General features: G+C 42.7%; 1 protein-coding gene across 1 annotated transcript; it reads left to right on the forward strand.

Moving 5' to 3' along the window:
• Nucleotides 1-282: 282 nt before the first annotated feature.
• Nucleotides 283-20,157, forward strand: RIN1 (Ras and Rab interactor 1). The gene is made up of 7 exons (XM_070766575.1): nucleotides 283-430; nucleotides 9,713-9,791; nucleotides 11,753-11,978; nucleotides 13,159-13,273; nucleotides 15,247-15,319; nucleotides 15,894-15,985; nucleotides 19,057-20,157. The coding sequence occupies exons 1-7, from the start codon at nucleotides 283-285 to the stop codon at nucleotides 19,455-19,457; spliced, it is 1,134 nt and encodes a 377-aa protein (XP_070622676.1). The 3' UTR covers nucleotides 19,458-20,157.
• The last annotated feature ends 1,112 nt before the right edge of the window (nucleotides 20,158-21,269 follow it).

A 21,269-nucleotide genomic window follows, 5' to 3' on the forward strand; every position in this document is an offset into this window, starting at 1 on the left:
TTGCCAATCAAGCACAAGAATCCCACGGTCATTGAACCAGGCTTTGGTGCTTTTGGCAGTGTAGACAGGTGTCAAATCCTGCTGGAAAATGAAGTCAGCGCCCCCAAATCAAGGCAGACTGGGGAAATCTCATTTGGGAACCAAAGACCCAGAGTATGGAGGAAGAATGGAGAGGCAACACACTGCAGGATGCTTGAGGTCCAGTGTGAAGTTTCCACCATCTGTGTTGATTTGGGGAGCCATGTCATCTGCTGGTGTTGGTCGACTGGATTCATTGAGTCTATGGTCAACGCAGCCGTCTACCGGGAGATTTTGGAGCACTTCATGCTTCCTTCTGTAGCCGAGTTTTATGGGGATGGTGGCTTCATTTTCCAGCAGGATTTGGCACCTGTCCACCCTGCCAGAAGCACCAAAACAGGGTTCAATGACCGTAGGATTCCTGCCCTTGATTGGCCAGCAAACTCACCTGACCTGAAAAGGGAGAAAGAAGAGAGACACGAGACCGAACAACGCAGAAGAGCTCAAGGCCGCTACTGAAGCATCCTGGTCTTCCATAACATCTCAGTAGTGCCACGGGCTGATAGCGTCCATGCCATACCACATTGAGGCAGGAATTGTTGCAAAACCAGCCAAGTGTACTGAGTTACATATGCATGCTTATACTTTTCAGAGGTCCGGTGTTGTTCTATGTACAATCCTTGTTTTATTTGATCGCATGTGGATTTGGGATTTTCATAATCGTCACAATTATGACAAATCTCGGCTTGAACTATCTTGCCATGCGTGTAATGAGTCTCATATATTACCTTTCACCTTTTAAGTTGCATTACTGAAATAAATGAACTTTTGCAAGATATTCTAATTTTTGGAGTTTCTGTTCTATTCCTTATTCTATTCGGTTCTTTATTTTATTCTATTCCATTCTATTCCATTCCATTCCTTATTCTATTCTATTCCTTTTTCTGTTCTGTTCTATTCTATTCAATTCCTTATTCTATTCCATTCCTTATTCTATTCAATTATATTCCATTCCTTATTCCATTCTATTCCATTCCTTATTCTATTCTATTCCTTTTTCTATTCCATTCCATTCCTTATTCTATTCTATTCTATTCCATTCCTTATTCTATTCTATTCCTTATTCTATTCTATTCCATTTCTTATTCTATTCTATTCTATTCCATTCCTTATTCTATTCTATTCCTTATTCTATTCCATTCCTTATTCCATTCTATTCTATTCCTTATTCTATTCTATTCCATTCCTTATTCCATTCTATTCTGTTCCTTATTCTATTTCATTCCATTCCTTATTCTATTCCATTCCTTATTCTATTCCATTCCTTATTCTATTCTATTCTATTCCATTCCTTATTCTACTCTATTCTATTCCTTATTCTATTCTATTCCATTCCTTATTTTATTCTATTCTATTCCTTATTCTATTCTATTCCTTATTCTATTCTATTCCTTATTCTATTCCTTATTCTATTCTATTCCTTATTCTATTCCATTCCTTATTCTATTCTATTCCATTCCTTATTCTATTCTATTCTATTCCATTCCTTATTCTATTCTATTCCATTCCTTATTCTATATTCCATTCCATGTCTTATTCTATTCTATTCTATTCCATTCCTTATTCTATATTCCTGAAGTCTGAAGCTAATTATGAATACACAAAATGGACTACGAATAAAAAGGGAACATTAGGACAGGGACGGTAGGCACGTCCCCCCCCCCCCCCCGGTCCACATCTCTGGTGGCATCAGGTGAGGCTGCTCAACTTTCCCAAACTTGGTTTATCAGAATTTAAAAAAATATATTTTTATTTTATTTTTAATGGGGCAGGCAGTCTCTTAGAGTGCCACCCACCTCTTTTCCTTTCCAGGCAGCTGCCAACTGCGTGCCTGGGCCTCACCCTCCCTTTGGGAGGCAGTGTGTTTGTGTGTCTGTGTGTGTGTGTGTGTGTTTGTGTATGCTGACAACCTCACTTCCCTGGGTGTGTGGAAAGCAGAAGTGGGGGAAATCACGTGGACCAGGCACACCGATGGGACTCCAGGGAAGGAGAAGCCCGGCTTAGAAGAAGGTTTGGTGGCAAATTTTACAACTGTCCCTTTGCAATCTTGTAAGTCTCTCTTTTTTAAAAATTGTTTGGGTGCCAATTTCCCCTGCACAAGGGAAGCGGGGAGGATTGCTCAATGGTTAGAGCCACAAGAAAAGGGGCTTCCTGAGATATTATTATTGTAATCGGGCAAAAACCAGGTTTTTGACTCCAGCTACCTGGGACTTTACAAAAGGTGCAAAGAATTACTGGGCATTTTTTGGAGGGGGAGCGTTTTTAACTTAGGGAGGGGGGCTTTGGGGAAAAAATGGGAGAGGGGAGAGGGGGGCAAGATGTCTCAATGGTTAGAGCCACAAGAATTGTGAGATATTGTCATCGTCACCATTGTTGTTATTGTTATCAGGCAGAGTTTTGACTCCAGCTAGCTGGGACTTTGCAAAGGGGGGTGCAAAGGGTTATTGGGGTGCTCTGAAGTGTTTTGGGGGGGCATTTATAACTTGGGAGGGGGGGCTTTTGAAAAAAAAAATGGGGGGGGAAGTTTGCTCAATAGTTAGAGCCACAGGAGAGGAGGTTTCCTGAGATATTATCATTTATTATTATTGCTATCAGGCAGAAATCAGGGTTTTGATTCCAGCCAGCTGGGACTTCGCAAAAGGGGGTGCAAAGAGTTATTGGGGTGCTTTGAAGTGTTTGGGAGGGGGGCATTTATAACTTAGGAAGGGGACTTTTGAAAAAAAATGGGAGGGAGCAGGATGGATCAATGGTGAAAGCCACAGGAGAGGAGGTTTCCGGAGATATTATCATTATTATTGTTATTGTTATCAGACAGGAATCAGGTTTTTGACTCCAACCAGCTGAGACTTTGCAAAAAGGGGGTGCAAAGGGTTATTGGGGTGATCCAAAGTGGCAGGGATGGGGGGCATTTTTAATTTGGGGAGGGGGGGTGGCTTTTGGAAAAGATGGGAGGGGGCCAACCGTAGAGAGAAAAACTGGGAGTTTTTTCTTTTTATTGATGTATTCCTGACTTGACTGACGTTTGCTTGAGATTTAGGGGCAGTTTTGCAATGGGGGGGGGGGAGAAAGGGGTGTTGTGGGAGGGGGGTGTCTCGCAAGGCTGGGAGCAATGGGTGTTGTGGTACCGTCCTCTCGGCCCTACCCACATCAAAAGGGGGATTGTTATTTTGTGTCTTCTGATAGGGGAAACCCACGGGGGGGGGGGAGAGGAAAGTCATTTTTTTAGCTGGGGAGGGGGGTCATTTTTATTTGGGGCTGAAGATCTACCACCCCCACATCTCTCCCCTCTCCCCCAGTTTCTTAACTGGGCAACGTGGAGCAAGAGGCGCATTTTTCCACGTGAAAACTTAGGGGTTGCGATATGCCCCCATGGAACCAGCTATGGGTGGGATGGAGGGGGTTGGAGGGGGGGAGGACAGGGATGCTTGGGTGCTCTCTCCCTCCCCTCCCTAAAATTCTTTCCAGCATCCACACCCTCCCTCACCTGGACACACCTGGATGGGATTAGGAATGCAGGGTGTGTATGTGGAATGGGCAGATCGGATTAGATTTTGGCTCCCATCAAGTTTTCCTTTTTAACAATAACAACAGAGTTGGAAGGGACCTTGGAGGTCTTCTAGTCCAACCCCCTGCTTAGGCAGGATACGCTACACTGCTTCAGGCAGCATCTTCTTAAAAACTTCCAGTGTTGGGGCATTCACAACTTCTGGTGGTAAGCGGTTCCGCTGATTATTTGTTCTAACTGCCAGGAAATTTCTCCTTAGTTCTAAGTTGCTTCTCTCCTTGTTTAGTTTCCACCCGCTGCTTCTTGTTCTACCCTCACAGGTGCTTTGGAGAATAGGTTGACTCCTTCTTCTTTGGGGTAAATCCTGTGATATTGGAATACTACTAACATGTCTCCCCTAGTCCTCCTCTTCCTTCCTTCCTTTCCTTTTTTCTTTCTTTCGTTCTTTCTTTTTCTTTCCTTCCTTCCTTTCTCTCCTTCCTTCCTTCCTTCCTCTTTTGCTTTGGAGAATAGCTTGACTCACTCTTCTTCGTGGCAACCTCTGAAATATTGGAACACTACTATCATATCTCCCCTGGTCCTTCTCTCTCTCTTTCTCTTTCTTCCTTCCTTCTTTCCTTCCTTCCTTCCTCTTTTGCTTTGGAGAATAGCTTGACTCCTTCTTCTTTGTGGAAACCTCTGAGATATTGGAACACTACTATCATATCTCCCCTGGTCCTTCTCTCTCTCTTTCTCTTTCTTCCTTCCTTCTTTCCTTCCTTCCTTCCTCTTTTGCTTTGGAGAATAGCTTGACTCCTTCTTCTTTGTGGAAACCCCTGAGATATTGGAACACTGTTATGTCTCCCCTGGTCCTTCTCTCTCTCTCTCTCTTTCCTTCCATTTTTTCTTTCTCTTTCTCTCCTTCCTTCTTTCCTTCTTTCTTTCTTTCTTCCTTCCTCTTTTGCTTTGGACAATAGCTTGACTCCTTCTTTGTGGCAACCCCTGAAATAGTGGAACACTACTATCATGTCTCTTTCTTTCTTTCTTTCTTTCGTTCTTTCTTTTTCTTTCCTTCCTTCCTTTCTCTCCTTCCTTCCTTCCTTCCTCTTTTGCTTTGGAGAATAGCTTGACTCACTCTTCTTCGTGGCAACCTCTGAAATATTGGAACACTACTATCATATCTCCCCTGGTCCTTCTCTCTCTCTTTCTCTTTCTTCCTTCCTTCTTTCCTTCCTTCCTTCCTCTTTTGCTTTGGAGAATAGCTTGACTCCTTCTTCTTTGTGGAAACCCCTGAGATATTGGAACACTACTATCATATCTCCCCTGGTCCTTCTCTCTCTCTTTCTCTTTCTTCCTTCCTTCTTTCCTTCCTTCCTTCCTCTTTTGCTTTGGAGAATAGCTTGACTCCTTCTTCTTTGTGGAAACCCCTGAGATATTGGAACACTGTTATGTCTCCCCTGGTCCTTCTCTCTCTCTCTCTCTCTCTCTCTTTCTTTCCTTCCATTTTTTCTTTCTCTTTCTCTCCTTCCTTCCTTCCTTCTTTCCTTCTTTCTTTCTTCCTTCCTCTTTTGCTTTGGACAATAGCTTGACTCCTTCTTTGTGGCAACCCCTGAAATAGTGGAACACTACTATCATGTCTCTTTCTTTCTTTCTTTCTTTCTTTCTCTTTCCTTCCTTTTTATTTCTCTCCCCTTCCTTCCTTCCTTCCTTCCTTCCTTCCTTCCTCTTTTGCTTTGGAGAACAGCTTGACTCCTTCTTCTTCGTGGCAACCTCTGAAATATTGGAAGACCACTGTCTTGTCTCCCCTGGTCCTTCTTTGCATTAAACTAGCCATGCCCAGTTCCTGCAACCGTTCTTCATATGTTTTAGCCTCCAGTCCCCTAGTCCTCTTTGTCGCTCTTCTCTGCACTCTTTCTAGAGTCTCAACATCCTTTTTGCATCGTGGCGACCAAAACTGAATGCAGAATTTCAAGTGTGGCCTTACCAAGGCATTATAAAGTGGTATTGTGTGATCTTTTTATTTTATTATTTTATTTTTAAATTTTATTTATTTGTTTGTTTGTTTGTTTATTTGTCTGGCAAACATGTACAGTATAGGATAGCAGTAGTTTGTAGAAATATTAAAAAGGTAACGATTAAAGAAAAGACAGTAGGATAGGGACGGTAGGCACAATGGTGCCCTTATGCAAGTCTTCGGAGAGGGGCAGCATACAAATCTAATTAATACTACTACTACTACTACTACTACTACTACTACTACTACTACTAATAATAATAATAATAATCAACAGACGATCCAAAGTGCAGACTCTGTAAAGAAACAGATGAAACCATCGATCACATTCTCAGCTGCTGCAAAAAGATCGCACAGACTGACTACAAGCACAGACATGATGCTGTGGCACAGATGATCCACTGGAACTTGTGCCGGAACTACCATCTACCAGTGGCAAAGAACTGGTGGGATCATAAGCCCGAAAAAGTGGTCGAAAATGAGCAAGCAAAACTACTGTGGGACTTCCGACTTCAGACTGACCGAATTCTGAAGCATAACACACCAGACATTGTGATCGTGGAGAAAAAGAAAGTATGGATCATCGACATCGCAATCCCAGGGGACAGCAGAATTGAGAAGAAGCAGCTAGAGAAATTAGTGAAATACGAAGATCTAAAAATCGAGCTGCAACGACTCTGGCATAAGCCAGTGAAAGTGGTCCCAGTGGTACTTGGCACGCTGGGCGCAGTGCCATAGGATATCAGCGGACATTTGAAAACCATTGGAATTGACAAAATCTCCATCTGTCAATTGCAAAAGGCCACTTTACTGGGATCGGCAAACATAATCCGCCGCTACATCACGCAGTCCTAGGTGCTTGGGAAGCGCCCGACTGGTGATGAAATACAAAATCCAGCATAGTGATCTCATTTGCTGTGTTGTATTGACATAATAATAATAATAATAATAATAATAATAATAATAATAATAATAATATGTACACCCCGTACAGACCTCTTAGAAATGGGGAGAGGGCAACTGCAGGCAATCTAAGGTTAAAGTTTTTTTGGGGAGGGGCTGGGTCTTCCCAACAGCCCTCCAAGATAGGCCAGGCTCAGGAGGACAAATCTTTGGAATCAACTCCCTTGAGAGATTTGTACTGCTCCTCCACTTCTTGGCCTTCCACAAGACTTTAAAAACTCACCTTTGCTGGCAGGCTTGGGCCCATTTAGCTCCGCACGAGAATTATTATTATTATTATTATTATTATTATTATTATTATTATATTATTATTTATTAGATTTGTATGCCGCCCCTCTCCGCAGACTCGGGGCGGCTCACTACAATAACAAGAAAAGTGTAAAAACAAATCTAATAATTTTTTAAAAAAACTAAAAACCCCATTTTTAAAAGCAAACAAACACACAAACATTCCATGTATAAACTGTATGGCCCGGGGGAGATGTGTCAGTTCCCCCATGCCTGACGGCAGAGATGGGTCTTAAGAACTTTACGAAAGGCAAGGAGGGTGGGGGCAGTTCTAATCTCTGGGGGGAGCTGGTTCCAGAGGGTCGGGGCCGCCACAGAGAAGGCTCTTCTCCTGGGTCCCGCCAAACGACATTGTTTAGTCGAAGGCACCCGGAGAAGGCCCACTCTGTGGGACCTAACCGGTCGCTGGGATTTGTGTGGCAGAAGGCGGTCCCGGATGTATTCTGGTCCGATGCCATGAAGGGCTTTATAGGTCATAACCAACACTTTGAATTGTGACCGGAAACTGATCGGCAACCAATGCAGACTGCAGAGTGTTGGTGTAACATGGGCATATTTGCTCTCGCAGCTGCATTCTGCATGATCTGAAGTTTCCAAACACTCTTCAAAGGTAGCCCCATGTAGAGAGCATTACAGTAGTCGAACCTCAAGGTGATGAGGGCATGAGTGACTGTGAGCAGTGAGTCCCGGTCCAGATAGGGCCGCAACTGGTGCACCAGGCAAACCTGGGCAACCCCCCCCCTCGCCACAGCTGAAAGATGTTTCTCTAATGTGAGCTGTGGATCGAGGAGGACGCCCAAGTTGCGGACCCTCTCCGAGGGGGTCAATAATTCTCTCCCCAGGGTTATGGACGGACAGATGGAATTGTCCCTGGGAGGCAAGACCCACAGCCACTCCGTTTTACCCGGGTTGAATTTCAGTCTGTTGACACCCATCCAGGCCCCAACAGCCTCCAGGCACCGGCACATCACCTCCACTGCTTCGTTGACTGGACATGGGGTGGAGATGTAGAGTTTGCTGGCCAATCAAGGGCAGGAATCCTACGGTCATTGAACCCTGTTTTGGTGCTTTTGGCAGGGTGGACAGGTGCCAAATCCAGACCCCAACAGCCTCCAGGCACCAGCACATCACTGTATATGGGATGTTTGTGGAGGATTGTCTTGAAGGAACTGGATTGTATTTTTCACTTTAGATTTCTTATTTATTCTATTACTTTACTGAAAGAGTAGGGGGCCCAATCTGAGGTTAGTTGGGTGAAAGATCAGAAGCAACGTGAGAAAATATTATTTGACTGAAAGAGAGTAGTAGATGCTTGGAACCAACGTCCAGCAGGCGTGGTTGGTCAATCCACAGGAACTGAACTTAAAACATGCCTGGGATAAACATAGATCCATCCAAAATACAGGAAATAGCATAAGGGCAGACTAGATGGACCAGGAGTTCTTTTTTCTGCCCTCAATCTTCTATGTTTCTAGATCTATTGTGGTGCCTATACTTGTTGTGAGCCGCCCTGAGCCTGCGGAGAAGGGCGGCATAGAAATCAATCAATCAATCAATCAATCAATCAATCAAACCAACAAAGAAATAAACAAGTCAATAAATCAATAAATGAACAAGTCAACAAATCCAGAAATCTGACAATAAGAGGAGAAAGGTGGCCTTGGCTACGTTCCGCCCCTTTGAGTTATTTGTAAAAATAATAATAAATAAAGGCAGGTTCCAAACAAATAAATAAATGCTAATAAATTAATAAATATCTGCTGGGGGGGAGGGAGGAGTGCACAAATAGTTCTGCCTTCAAGCGAAGTTGCCCAGAGCTTCAGCCAAGCGTGGGCGATTTTCTGTGCCGAAGAGCTTCCAATCTCAAATGAAATTATTTTATTTTTAGGGGAGGGGGGGCAAGAGGCGGAAAAACACTCACACACACCAGATCCAGTCATTCATGGGTTGTTTTTTTTGTGCAATCCTATTTGATGCTCTGGAGGGGAGATGTGTATGAAATTCATGAGCCCACCGACCCCCAAATTCCCTAAATGGGGGTTTCTCCCTTTGAAAGAGGGGAGCAGACAGGAGGATAAAAATGTGGCATTTCTTTTTCAATGTTTTCTTTCTTTCTTCCTTCCTTCCTTCCCTCCTTAATTCTTCCTTCCTTCCTTCATTCCTTCCTCCTTTCTTTCTTCCTTCCTTCCTCCCTCCTTAATTCTTCCTCCCTCCCTCCCTAATTCTTCCTTCCTTCCTTCATTAATTCCTTCCTCCTTCCTTTCCTTCCTTCCTCCCTCCTTCCTTAATTCTTCCTTCCTTCCTTCCTCCTTCCTTAATTCTTCCTTCCTCCCTCCCTCCCTCCTTAATTCTTCCTTCCTTCCTTCATTAATTCCTTCCTTCCTTCCTCCTTCCTTCCTTTCCTTCCTTCCTCCTTTCTTTCTTCCTTCCTTCCTCCCTCCTTAATTCTTCCTTCCTCCCTCCCTCCCTCCTTAATTCTTCCTTCCTTCCTTCATTAATTCCTTCCTTCCTTCCTCCTTCCTTTCCTTCCTTCCTCCCTCCTTCCTTAATTCTTCCTTCCTTCCTTCCTCCCTCCTTCCTTAATTCTTCCTTCCTTCCTTCCTTCCTCCCTCCCTCCTTCCTTAATCCTTCCTTCCTTCCCTCCTTTCTCCCTCCCTCCTTAATTCTTCCTTCCTTCCTTCCTTCCTTCCTTAATTCCTTCCTTCCTCCCTCCTTCCTTAATTCTTCCTTCCTTCCTCCCTCCCTCCCTCCTTCCTTAATCCTTCCTTCCTTCCCTCCTTTCTCCCTCCCTCCTTAATTCTTCCTTCCTTCCTTCCTTCCTTCTTTCCTCCCTTCCTCCTTCCTTCCTTCTTTCTTTTTCCCCTTTGCTCTCTCTGTTTCCCCAGATTTGCTCTTCCATGTGGATCCCTGCCATGGTGCTGACTCACCGCCTCTCGCCCCTGCTGTGTTTTCCAACAGTGCAAGGTTGGTACCGCTCAGGCTCAGCCCGATGCTTAACTTCCCCCCCTTTCACACACCCACACAAGTTCTGACTCCACCAAAGATAGCGAGCAAGCTTTGGGCTCTGATTTTAGGAAAAGGACTTTCTTGGGAGAAAAAAACCCTAGAAATTGAAATATATACATACATACATACATACATACATACATACATACGTATAGATATAGATACTGAATAGAGAAACATCTTTTGGCTGTGGTGAGGGGGGCATTTGCCCAGGTTCGCCTGGTGCACCAGTTGCGGCCATATTTAGACCGGGAGTCACTGCTCACAGTCACTCATGCCCTCATCACCTCGAGGCTCGACTACTGTAACGCTCTCTACATGGGGCTACCTTTAAAAAGTGTTCGGAAACTTCAGATCGTGCAGAATGCAGCTGCGAGAGCAGTCATGGGCTTCCCCAAATATGCCCATGTTACACTAACACTCCGCAGTCTGCATTGGTTGCCGATCAGTTTCCGGACACAATTCAAAGTGTTGGTTATGACCTATAAAGCCCTTCATGGCCCCGGATCAGATTATCTCCGAGACCGTCTTCTGCCGCACGAATCTCAGCGACCAGTTAGGTCCCACAGTGGGTCTTCTCCGGGTCCCGTCAACTAAAGAATGTCGCTTGGCGGGACCAGGGGAAGAGCCTTCTCTGTGGCGGCCCCGGCCCTCTGGAACCAACTCCCCCCCAGAGATTAGAATTGCCCCCACCCTCCTTGCCTTTCGTAAGCTTCTTAAAACCCACCTCTGCCGCCAAGCATGGGAGAACTGAGATACTCTTTCCCCCTAGGCCTTTACAATTTTATGCATGGTATGTCTGTGTGTATGTTTGGTTTTTATAATAATGGGTTTTAGCTGTTTTAATATTGTATTGTTATATGCTGTTTTTATTGCTGTTGTTAGCCGCTCCGAGTCTACGGAGAGGGGCGGCACACAAATCCAATAAATAGATAGATAGATAGATAGATAGATAGATAGATAGATAGATAGATAGATAGATACTTATTTTTAATTTTTATTTATTTATTTATTTTTTTATTTATTTACTTGTTTTGTCAAGTACGTATTGGTAGTAGACAAAGATATAACAATGTTTATATACATGATACTAGTAAGAGAGAAACATTAGGACAGGGGACGGAAGGCGTGCGCTGGTGCACTTATGCATGCCCCTTAGGAATCGGGAGAGGTCAACAGCGGAGAGTCTAAGGGTAAAGTTTTGGGGGTTAGCTGATGATACTACAGAGTCCAGGCCTCAACTACTCGGTTACTCAAGTCGTATGTCCTGCAGTCGAGTTTGGAGCGGTTGACTTTGAGTTTGTAATCCATTGTGTGCTCGTGTGTTGTTGTGGTTGAAGCTGAAGTAGCCGTTGACGGGAAGGATGTTGTAGCAGACGATTTGACGCTTAGGTCGTGTTTAAGGCGACGTCGTTCTAAGCTTTCTAAACCTAGGATTGTAAGTCTCGTTGCGTAGGAGTGGAGGGCTCTTCTAGTAAATTTATTTATTTATTTATTTATTTATTCAATTTTTATGCCTGGGATAAACATATATCCATCCTAAGATAAAACACAGAAAATAGTATAAGGGCAGACTAGATGGACCATGAGGTCTTTTTCTCCCGTCAGTCTTCTATGTTTCTATGTTTCTATGCCGCCCTTCTCCTTAGACTCAGGGTGGCTTACAACATGTTAGCAATAGCACTTTTTAATAGAGCCAGCCTATTGCCCCCACAATCCGGGTCCTCATTTTACCCACCTCGGAAGGATGGAAGGCTGAGTCAACCTTGAGCCGGTGATGAGATTTGAACCTCTGACCTACAGATCTATAGTAAGCTTCAGTGGCCTGCAGTACAGCACTCTACCTGCTGCGCCACCCTGGCTCTGTGTGCCTTTGGTTTTTCTTGAGTATGTTTAAGACTCTTTCCGTTTTTTTCCAGCGTTCCCGAGGACTTAAAGGAGCCCAACTTTCATCTCCTGACCAGGATGACCTCCAACCCGGCCTATGACTACCCCGAGCCCTATGCCAACCCTCGCCAAGGGGCCGTCTCCCTGCCCAGTAACATCAGCCTGGTGGGACGCCTGAGGCTCACCCAACCCGTTTGGCTTCAGTTGGGCATCAATTCGGCCGCAGCCCTCCACATCTTGCAACGAGAGCCAGCAGGGGTAATGACCGGATATAGGACCTGGGAGGAGTGAGTGGCCAGCAAGAGGGCCTCTGAGCCTAAGCAGAGAGCTCCCAGAATTCTCAACAAGGGTTGTTCTGGCTGGGGAATTTTGGGAAATTCATTTCTTTTCTATGTTGTGAGATTTATTTTTCTGAAAATCAATTGAAACTATTTTCTTCCATTATATACTGGGGATAATGTTATCCTTATTCAAATTACTTTTTTTGCCCAAAGGAAAGACTTTATTTAAACAATGAAAATAAACAAAATTAACATATTGTGTCCAGTTCTGGAGACCTCACCTACAAAAAGATATTGACAAAATTGAACGGGTCCAAAGACGGGCTACAAGAATGGTGGAAGGTCTTAAGCATAAAACGTATCAGGAAAGACTTCATGGACTCAATCTGTATAGTCTGGAGGACAGAAGGAAAAGGGGGGACACGATTGAAACATTTAAATAACTTAAAGGGTTAAATAAGGTCCAGGAGGGAAGTGTTTTTAATAGGAAAGTGAACACAAGAACAAGGGGGCACAATCTGAAGTTAGTTGGGGGAAAGATCAAAAGCAACATGAGAAAATATTATTTTACTGAAAGAGTAGTAGATCCTTGGAACAAACGTCCAGCAGAAGTTGGTAAATCCACAGTAACTGAATTCAAACATGCCTGGGATAAACATAGATCCATCCTAAGATAAAATACAGGAAATAGTATAAGGGCAGACTATATGGACCAGGAGGTCTTTTTCTGCCGTCAATCTTCTATGTTTCTATTAAATAATTAAATTAAAATTAAATTTGAAGTTCAACAGCCTACCGTTCTTTTTTCTAAACCAATTAAGTATATTTACTATAATTTATTCTTATTTAATAATTGCCCAGTTATCGTATCACATAAGCCTAGATTAAATTTACCCATGATAAAGAAAAAAGAAAGAAAAGAAAGAAGAAAGAAAAAGGGAAAGGTTAAAAAAAGAGAAAGGAAGAAAGGAAGGAAGAAAGAAAGAAAGAAAGAAAGAAAGAAAGAAAGAAAGAAAGAAAGGTAGAAAGAAGTAGGAAAGAAATCATATTGGTCAACTATTTTCGTTGACTTACGTATTTAAATTCATTTCATTTCCCAGAATTCCCCTTCCCCTTGCTTTGCCTCTGCCATGACCTGTTTTATCGCTTCCCTGTAGACATTTCTGGTGCGAAGATCCAACACACGTCAATGCCAGGTTCTCTGTCTCCGTCTTTTGAATGGTTCATCGCCTGCTTTCGTGACAACGTACCTTTTACACCAAGAAAGGGCAGGTAAGACCGGGCTGGCATTTTTGAGAAAAAGTAGGAGAGCCTCATAAAATCAGGGTTTTTAAAAAATGTTTTATATTGTTTTAAAATCAGGTTAAATCTCACATGATTGAAACAGAAAAAGTCAATTCTCTGTATGGTTTTTTTCGGTGTTGTCCTGGACTTAGTGACCGTTCGAAGTTACGACGACATTGAAAAACGAGCAGTATCCCCAGGGTCACATGATCAAAACCCAGACATTTATTTAATTTATTTTATTTATTTTATTTATTTTATTTATTTTATTTATTTTATTTATTTTATTTATTTTATTTATTTTATTTATTATTTTATTTATTATTTTATTTATTTTATTTATTTTATTTATTTTATTTATTTTATTTATTTTATTTATTTTATTTATTTTATTTATTTTATTTATTTTATTTATTTTATTGTTGATTGATTGATTGATTGATTGATTGATTGGACTTATATGCCAGCCCTCTCTGTGGATTCATGGCAACTGACTCATATTTAGGATGGTTGAAATATCCCAGGCTCAAGTGATCCGCTTTTGTGACCGTCTTATCAGCAAATTCTATGGAGGAAGTCAATTTTACAGGGTAATACAGTGGTACCTCTACCTAAGAACGCCTCTACTTACAAACATTTCTTGATAAGAACCAGGTGTTCAAGATTTTTTTGCCTCTTCTCAAAAACTATTTTCCACTTACAAACCCGAGCCTCCGAAACTGTAACCGGAAAAGGCGGGAAGAAGCCTCCGTGGGCCTCTCTAGGAATCTCCTGGGAGGAAACAGGACCAGAAAAGGTGGGGAGAACCTTCTGTGGGGCCTTTCTAGGAATCTCCTGGGAGGAAACAAGGCTGGAAAAGGTGGGGAGAAGCCTTGGTGGAGCCTCTCTAGGAATCTCCTGGGAGGAAACAGGGCCGAAATGGCAGGGAGAAGCCTCCATGGGGCCTCTCTAGGAATCTCCTGGGAGGAAACAGGCCCTCCACCCTCCTTGTGGTTTCCCCTATTACACACATTATTCACTTTTACATTGATTCCTATGGGAAAAATTGCTTCTTCTTGCAAACTTTTCTACTTAAGAACCTGGTCATGGAATGAATTAAGTTCGTAAGTAGAGGTACCACTGTACTTCACTTACAGTCAGAATGGGGGCCGAAAATTTCTGTTGCTAAGCAATGCGGTTGTTAAGTGAATTTTACCCCATTTTATGACCTTCCTTGCCACACGGGTTAACGGAATCTCTGCAGTGGTGAAGTTAGTAACTCAGTCGTTAAGTGAAACTAGCTTCCCGGTTGATGTGGCTCATCGGAAGGTCTGTCTATGTGATCATATAACTGCGGGACATCACGACCATCATAAATTTGAGTCTCTAAGCATCTGAATTTTGATCTTGTGACCGTGGGGGAAATGCTGCAACAGTTATAGGCGTGAAAAATGTTTTTTTTTCAGTGCCGTTGTAACTACAAACGGTCACTAAATGAACCATTGTAAGTCGAGGGCTATCCGTATTTTTATTTTGCAACTGATTTGCAGATGGAAATGAATCTCGGCGCTGGAGAGAAGATAAAAAGGCCTTTTCTCTAATTGCAGTTTTATAAATGTCCCGTTTATGTTATCAAATGCTTTCTGAGCATCAAGGAAAAACCACTGCCATCCGTTTTTCCGAGTGGTCTTCATAATATTCCAACGTGTTGATAATTGTTCTTAAATTATTCCCAATCTGGCGTTTTGGTAAGAACTCACTTTGGTTATGATATATCAATTCATTCCATATTTTCTTTATTCTTGCTGCAAATATTGCAATAAATATTTTATAGTCCGAATGCAGGCGGAATACGGGTCTATAGTTTTGGATTTTTTCATGGTCTGTCTCTGTTTTAGGTATTAAGGATATCAGCACATCTGACCAACACATTTCTCCTCTTCATATTTTAATATCCTTTTAATTTTTTTTAAAATTCCTAGCTGTTACACTGGAAGGATCCGATCAGAGTTTCCCCACGCTTCTCCATCTTATTGCTTCTTACTGCTCAGTTCCGTAAGTGATCCCTCTCAGCTCTATTCTGATTAACTAGATTCCCTTAACAACGGCAGTAGTTCACTTTAAAAATAATCGAACAACTGCATTGCTTAGTGATGGAGATTCGGTTTTCAATAGGGGGTTGTTATTAGAGTTTGTTGCATAAAAATCAAAACCATATACACACACACAGATAACTGAATCAGCTGGAGTCATTCACCTCTTTATAAACATAATAACAGATGCATTTATAATACCATTCATAGAGTTCTTCTTCAATGTAGTTACACAAGGAGAAGAGTTAGTTTCATTTTAGCAGAACAGACAAGCGCAGAGTGGACTGAGCCACGCCCTGTCTTAAGCTTAAGCTTTCAGTTTTGATTCTCTGCACAGACTCCGAAGTAGTTAGCTCCCATTGGCTGATTTAGTTGCTATGCTAGCTGACCTTGTTATCATGGACTCTTTCTCAGATTATGAATATTTTGAGAGCCGTTAAGTCGAGGGCTACCTATAGAAGGTTTCTGACTTTCGAAAGCAGCCTTATGGGTTTGGTAACTCTGAAGGAGGTTCTTCTTTTTCTCCCCTCTTTAAGGGACGTCCTGCCTCTTGCGTTACGTCTCCCGCAGCCGATCTGGGAGGCTTCCACCTGCCAGGAGCTGGAAGCCATTGCTCACCTGGGACTAGGTGAGTCGCTCAACCCAATGGATCTCACCTTCGAGGATTCCTCAATCCATATACCTCCATCTGGGCCTCTGGATCTTTGAGTCCTCAAAAGTCTGGAATTTGGGACGGCATCAAGATTTATCACAAGAAGCGATTATATCGCTTTTACACTGCGTATACTTTAGAATATCGCATCCAGTTTTGGTCACCACAATACCAAAAAACCCAGATGCCGAGATCTCAGAAAGAGGGCAGAGAAGAACAACAAAGATGAAACTAATGAAAGAGAGAAGCAACATGTAATTGTGGGGATAATTAACCAGTGGAACAGCTTGCCACCAGAAATTGTGTGTGTTCCAGCACTGGACGCTTTTAAGAATAGACAGTCACTTATCCGAAATGGTATAGGGTCTCCTGCTAGAGTAGGGGGCTAGACTAGAAGACCTCCAAAGTCCCTTCCAGCTCCTATTTCTATTCCTAATTCCTCCTCTCCTCTCCCCTATATTCTGCTCTGCACTACTCTCTACCTCCTGTTTTATTCTATTCCATTCTATTCATATCTATAGTCTATTCCAGTGATTTTCAACCTTTTTTGAGCCGCGGCACATTTTTTACATTTACAAAACCATGGGGCACATGGGAGGGGGGGGCGGCTAAAAAATGTTTGGACAAAAAAGTTATCTCTCTCTCTTCCTCCCTTCCTCTCTATTTCTCCCTCCCTCCCTCTTTTTTCTCTCTCTCTCTCCATCCCTCTTTCTTTCTCTTCCTTCTTTCCTCTTTTTTGCTCTCTTTCTCCCTCCCTCCCTCTATGTCTTTCTCTCTCCCACCTTCCCTCCCTCTCTTTCTCTCTCTCTCTTTCTTTCTTTCTTTCTCTCTTGCTCTCTCTCTTGCTTTCTTTCTCTCTTGTTCTCTTTCTCTCTCTCTTTCTTTTTTTCTTTCTCTCTCTCTTGTTCTCTTTCTTTTTCTCTCTCTTGCTTTCTTTCTCTCTCTCTCTCTTGCTTTCTCTCTCTTGTTTTCTTTCTTTCTCTCTCTCTTGCTTGCTTGCTTTCTCTCCCTCTTGCTCTTTCTCTCTCTCTCTTTCTTTCTCTCTCTCTTGTTTTCTTTCTCTCTCTCTGAGCTTCGCGGCACACCTGACCATGTCTCACAGCACATGGTTGAAAAACACTGGTCTATTCTATTTCTATTTTGTTCCCTGTTCCATTCCTCTATTCAATTCTATTCATATTCATATTCAATTCATATTCTATTCTATAATATTCTCTTATTTTCTATTCATTTTTATTCTAATTCTATTTTCTATTCTACTTTCTATTCCAATTTCTATTTCATTTTCTGTTCTGTTCCATTCTATTCTTCAAGGACTGGAAGATAAATTGTACGAGGATTAGGTAAAGGAACTAGGTATGCCTTCTTTAAGCAAGAGAAAGATTACTGGGGACATAACTGTCTTCCAAAGATCCTTCACCAGAAGAGCCCTTCACTCCTCCACTCGAAACAGAAGACCCTACGAGATTAGACTTTCAATCCTGGGCCTAGAAAGTTTAGAACTAAGACGCCTTAAACAAGATCTAAGTATTGCCCACAAGATCATACGCTGCAACGTCCTGCCTGTCAGCGACTACTTCAGCTTCAACCACAACAACACAAGAGCACACAGCAGATTTAAACTTAATATTAACCGCTCCAAACTTGACTGTAAAAAATATGACTTCAGTAACCGAGTTGTCGAAGCATGGAACTCATTACCGGACTCCATAGTGTCATCCCCAAACCCCCAACACTTTACCCTTAGATTATCTACGGTTGACCTCTCCAGATTCCTAAGAGGTCAGTAAGGGGCGAGTACAAGTGCACTAGAGTGCCTTCCTTCCCCTGTCCTATTGCTCTCCTATATCTCTTATTCCTTTCTTCTATTCCTATATCTCTTCTTCTATTCTTTCACTGATATATTCTATTACTATATCTTCTTTTCTATTCTTTCTTAGATATATTTTACTATGAGTATCTCCTCTATAACCTTCATCATGTATTTTACTATGTGTATATAGATATATACCCACTAAAACCCTCATTGTGTATTGGACTAAATAACTAACTAACTAACTCAGTGTTTTTCAACCAGTGTGCCGCGGCACACTAGTGTGCCTTGAGACATGGTCAGGTGTGCCGCGAAGCTCAGAGAGAGAAAGAAAACAAGAGAGAGAGAAAGAAAGAGAGAGAGAGAGAAAGAAAGAGAGAAAGAAAATGAGAGAAAGAAAGGAAGAAAGAGAGAGAAGGAAAGCAAGAGAGAGAGAGAGAAAGAAAGCAAGAGAGAGAGAAAGAGAACAAGAGAAAGAAAGAAAGAAAGAGAGAGAGAGAGAAAGAGAGGAGGGAAAGGTGGGAGAGAGAAAGACATAGAGGGAGGTAGGGAGGGAGGGAGAAAGAGAGCAAAAAAGAGAGGAAGGAAGGAAGGAAGGAAGAGAGAAAGGGATGGAGAGAGAGAGAAAAAAGAAGGGAGAGAAAGAGGGAGGGAAAGAGGAAAAGAGCGGAAGGGAGGAAGAGAGAGAAAAAAAAATTGTCCAAACTTTTTTTAGCCGCCCCCCTTCCCCAACTCAATGTGCCCCAGGATTTTGTAAATGTAAAAAATGTGCCATGGCTCAAAAAAGGTTGAAAATCACTGAACTAACTAACTAACTAAATAAATAAATAAATAAACAAACAAACAAATAAACAAATAAATAAACAAACAAATACTTAAACAGCTATCAACAGAGAAGAGGAGTCAACCTATTTTCCAAAGCCCTTGAGGACAGGACAAAAAGCAACAGGTGAACGCTTGTTAAAGAAAGATCCAATCTAGAATATCTAGGGGAGGCAGCATGAGAAGAATGGGAAATAATCAAGGAGAGACCCAACTTAGAATTGAGGAGATATTTCCTAACAGTTAGGGCAATTGACCAGTGGAACAGCTTGCCACCAGAAGTGGTGACTGGAGGTTTTCAGGAGGAGGGTAAGGCCTTCTATCTTGGGCAAGGGGTTGGACTAGAAGAGCTCTAAGGTCCCTTCCAGGCCCTATCGTTCTAAGTTCTCTATCTCTTCTCGTTCTCCTGCAGAATTCTGGAATTCCTCCCTGAATGCCAAGGGATCTGTCCCACTGGCTTCGCTGGGTTCTCCTCTCGGCACGGACCTGGACTCAACGTCCACCCACCCCCTGAGAGACACCAAGGGTCTGCCCAGGCCCACCCAAGCTCCTGGTCTTCCCACCACCTCTGCCGACGACCCATCCCTAGAAGACGTGGGGGCCCGACGCCAATATTTCAAGAGCAACATCAAAGTGCAGGTTTCCACCGAGGCCGCCAGCCCCTTGTCCCCGCCGGCTGCCCCACCGCCCCCCATTCCTGTCTTCAAGAAGAAGAAAAAGACCCCTCCGCGCCCAACCCAGCCCCCCGCCTCTGGGGGGGGAAGCCAATTTTCCAACGGAGAAAACGGCGCGAGCGGGAGGACGAATTCCTAAAGATGGGGAAGCGTTTGCAATTTTTTCAGCTTTGTCGAGTCAGACGCTGTGCACGATGGGCGGGAAACAGGATGGGGGCTGATAGGGATCATTGTCCTTAGTTCCCACCTTCGGGGGGAGTGGGCTGTTGGGGGGGTTGGGGAGAACCACTAGGTAAGATTCTGTGCAGTTTGGAGGAAACCCCCCCAATCCCACCCCTACAGTGCCACTATATATATATATATGGTACACACTCCCACCACCACCCCACACAGATCACCTCAGTAGCCAAAACTCTCATCACCAGAACCAAACGCCTAGCTGACCATGAGCACTTAAAAACTGAATTGAACAAACTCAAAGATGTATTAATTTCTAATGGATCCGAAAGGAAAACAATCACAAACCTAATCAAAAAAGAGACACCCCCCAAAAATCAAGATCAAGAACAGGATAATGGTACCACCCTCCTCCCTTACATCAAGGGCACCACAGACAAAATTAGTAAAATTCTGCACAAACATAATATCAAAACTTCACTTGTCACTAACCAAAAAATATCAAACATCCTAAGGAACCCAAAAGATAAAATCCGACTAGAACACCAAGGAATCTATGAAATCCTTTGCAAAACATGTGCAGCCACATACATTGGACAAACCAATCGAAGAGTGAGCGCACGCATTGCAGAACACAAGAATGCAGTTAAAAAAGAAGAAAAGACTTCCTCCCTTGTCCAGCACATTAAAAAAACAGGGCACGGAATTGACTTTGAAAAAACTAAATTACTTTCCAAAACAGAAAATTTATATAGAAGAATTACTATGGAAGCTATAGAGATTGAGAAACACCCCCTCTGCATGAACAAAAGGAATGATACGTCCCGCCTACCAGAGATTTGGAAACCAGCCTTAAACAAAAAAAACATTTCATAATAATCACCATGTCAATCCTTCAAGTAATTGTGATTTCACCAACCAATCAAATCACTAAAACATAGTCACCCAATCTATTTGCTACATTCAAACCAAATCTCCACCCCCAACACTATATATAAGGAAGAAATGGCAGTTACAAACATTCCATATTTACAACAGCACGAAGCTTAAAACTTCAGCCTGATGATAGTGAATGTGATTTCACCGAAACGTCGCATAGACACTCAAAATATTACACGGGGCAAAATCCGAACTCAGAACAATCTACATATATAATATCATTTATATATATGTCACATGTTTTTTTTTGCTGAATTTGAAAATTAAGGGAGACTAGGATAGATCTATTTCGGTCTTATTTTGGCCTCATCAGCTAGCCATACCCTCACTGGGACTTGAACCTGCAAAACCTTTGCCTTGTAAGGCAGAGCATTAACCTCTAGGCTACAGTATCCAATCCCTTCAGCTCTGCACCAGGGAAGGGTTACATATTTTTGTGTCGAATCACCCTGGTGTATTGAAGGAACATCACAGCTCCTTTTTTTTTGCCTCTCGGCCCAACCCAGGGCCATTTCCAAGGCAGTTAATTTTATTGATAGCCGACAAGTCTATCTGTATGTGTTACATGTTTTTTTGCTGAATTTGAAAATTAAGGGAGACTAGGATATATATAATTCTCTGCCTTACAAGGCAAAGGTTGCAGGTTCAAGTCCCAGTGAGTATTTTTATCTGTACCAAAGGCTGTCCTGATGTTGTGTTTGCAGAGAATTTTGCTCATTTTATCTGTGGTGCCTTTGATGTAAGGGAAGAGGGCGATGCCATTGTCCTGTTCTGTGTCTTGGTTCTTGGGGGGTGTCTTTGGTACAGATAAAAAAATAGCCAACATCCTAAGAAA

The sequence above is a fragment of the Erythrolamprus reginae genome, chromosome 13 (genome assembly GCF_031021105.1).
Source record: "Erythrolamprus reginae isolate rEryReg1 chromosome 13, rEryReg1.hap1, whole genome shotgun sequence".
Taxonomy (NCBI): Eukaryota; Metazoa; Chordata; class Lepidosauria; order Squamata; family Dipsadidae; genus Erythrolamprus; species Erythrolamprus reginae.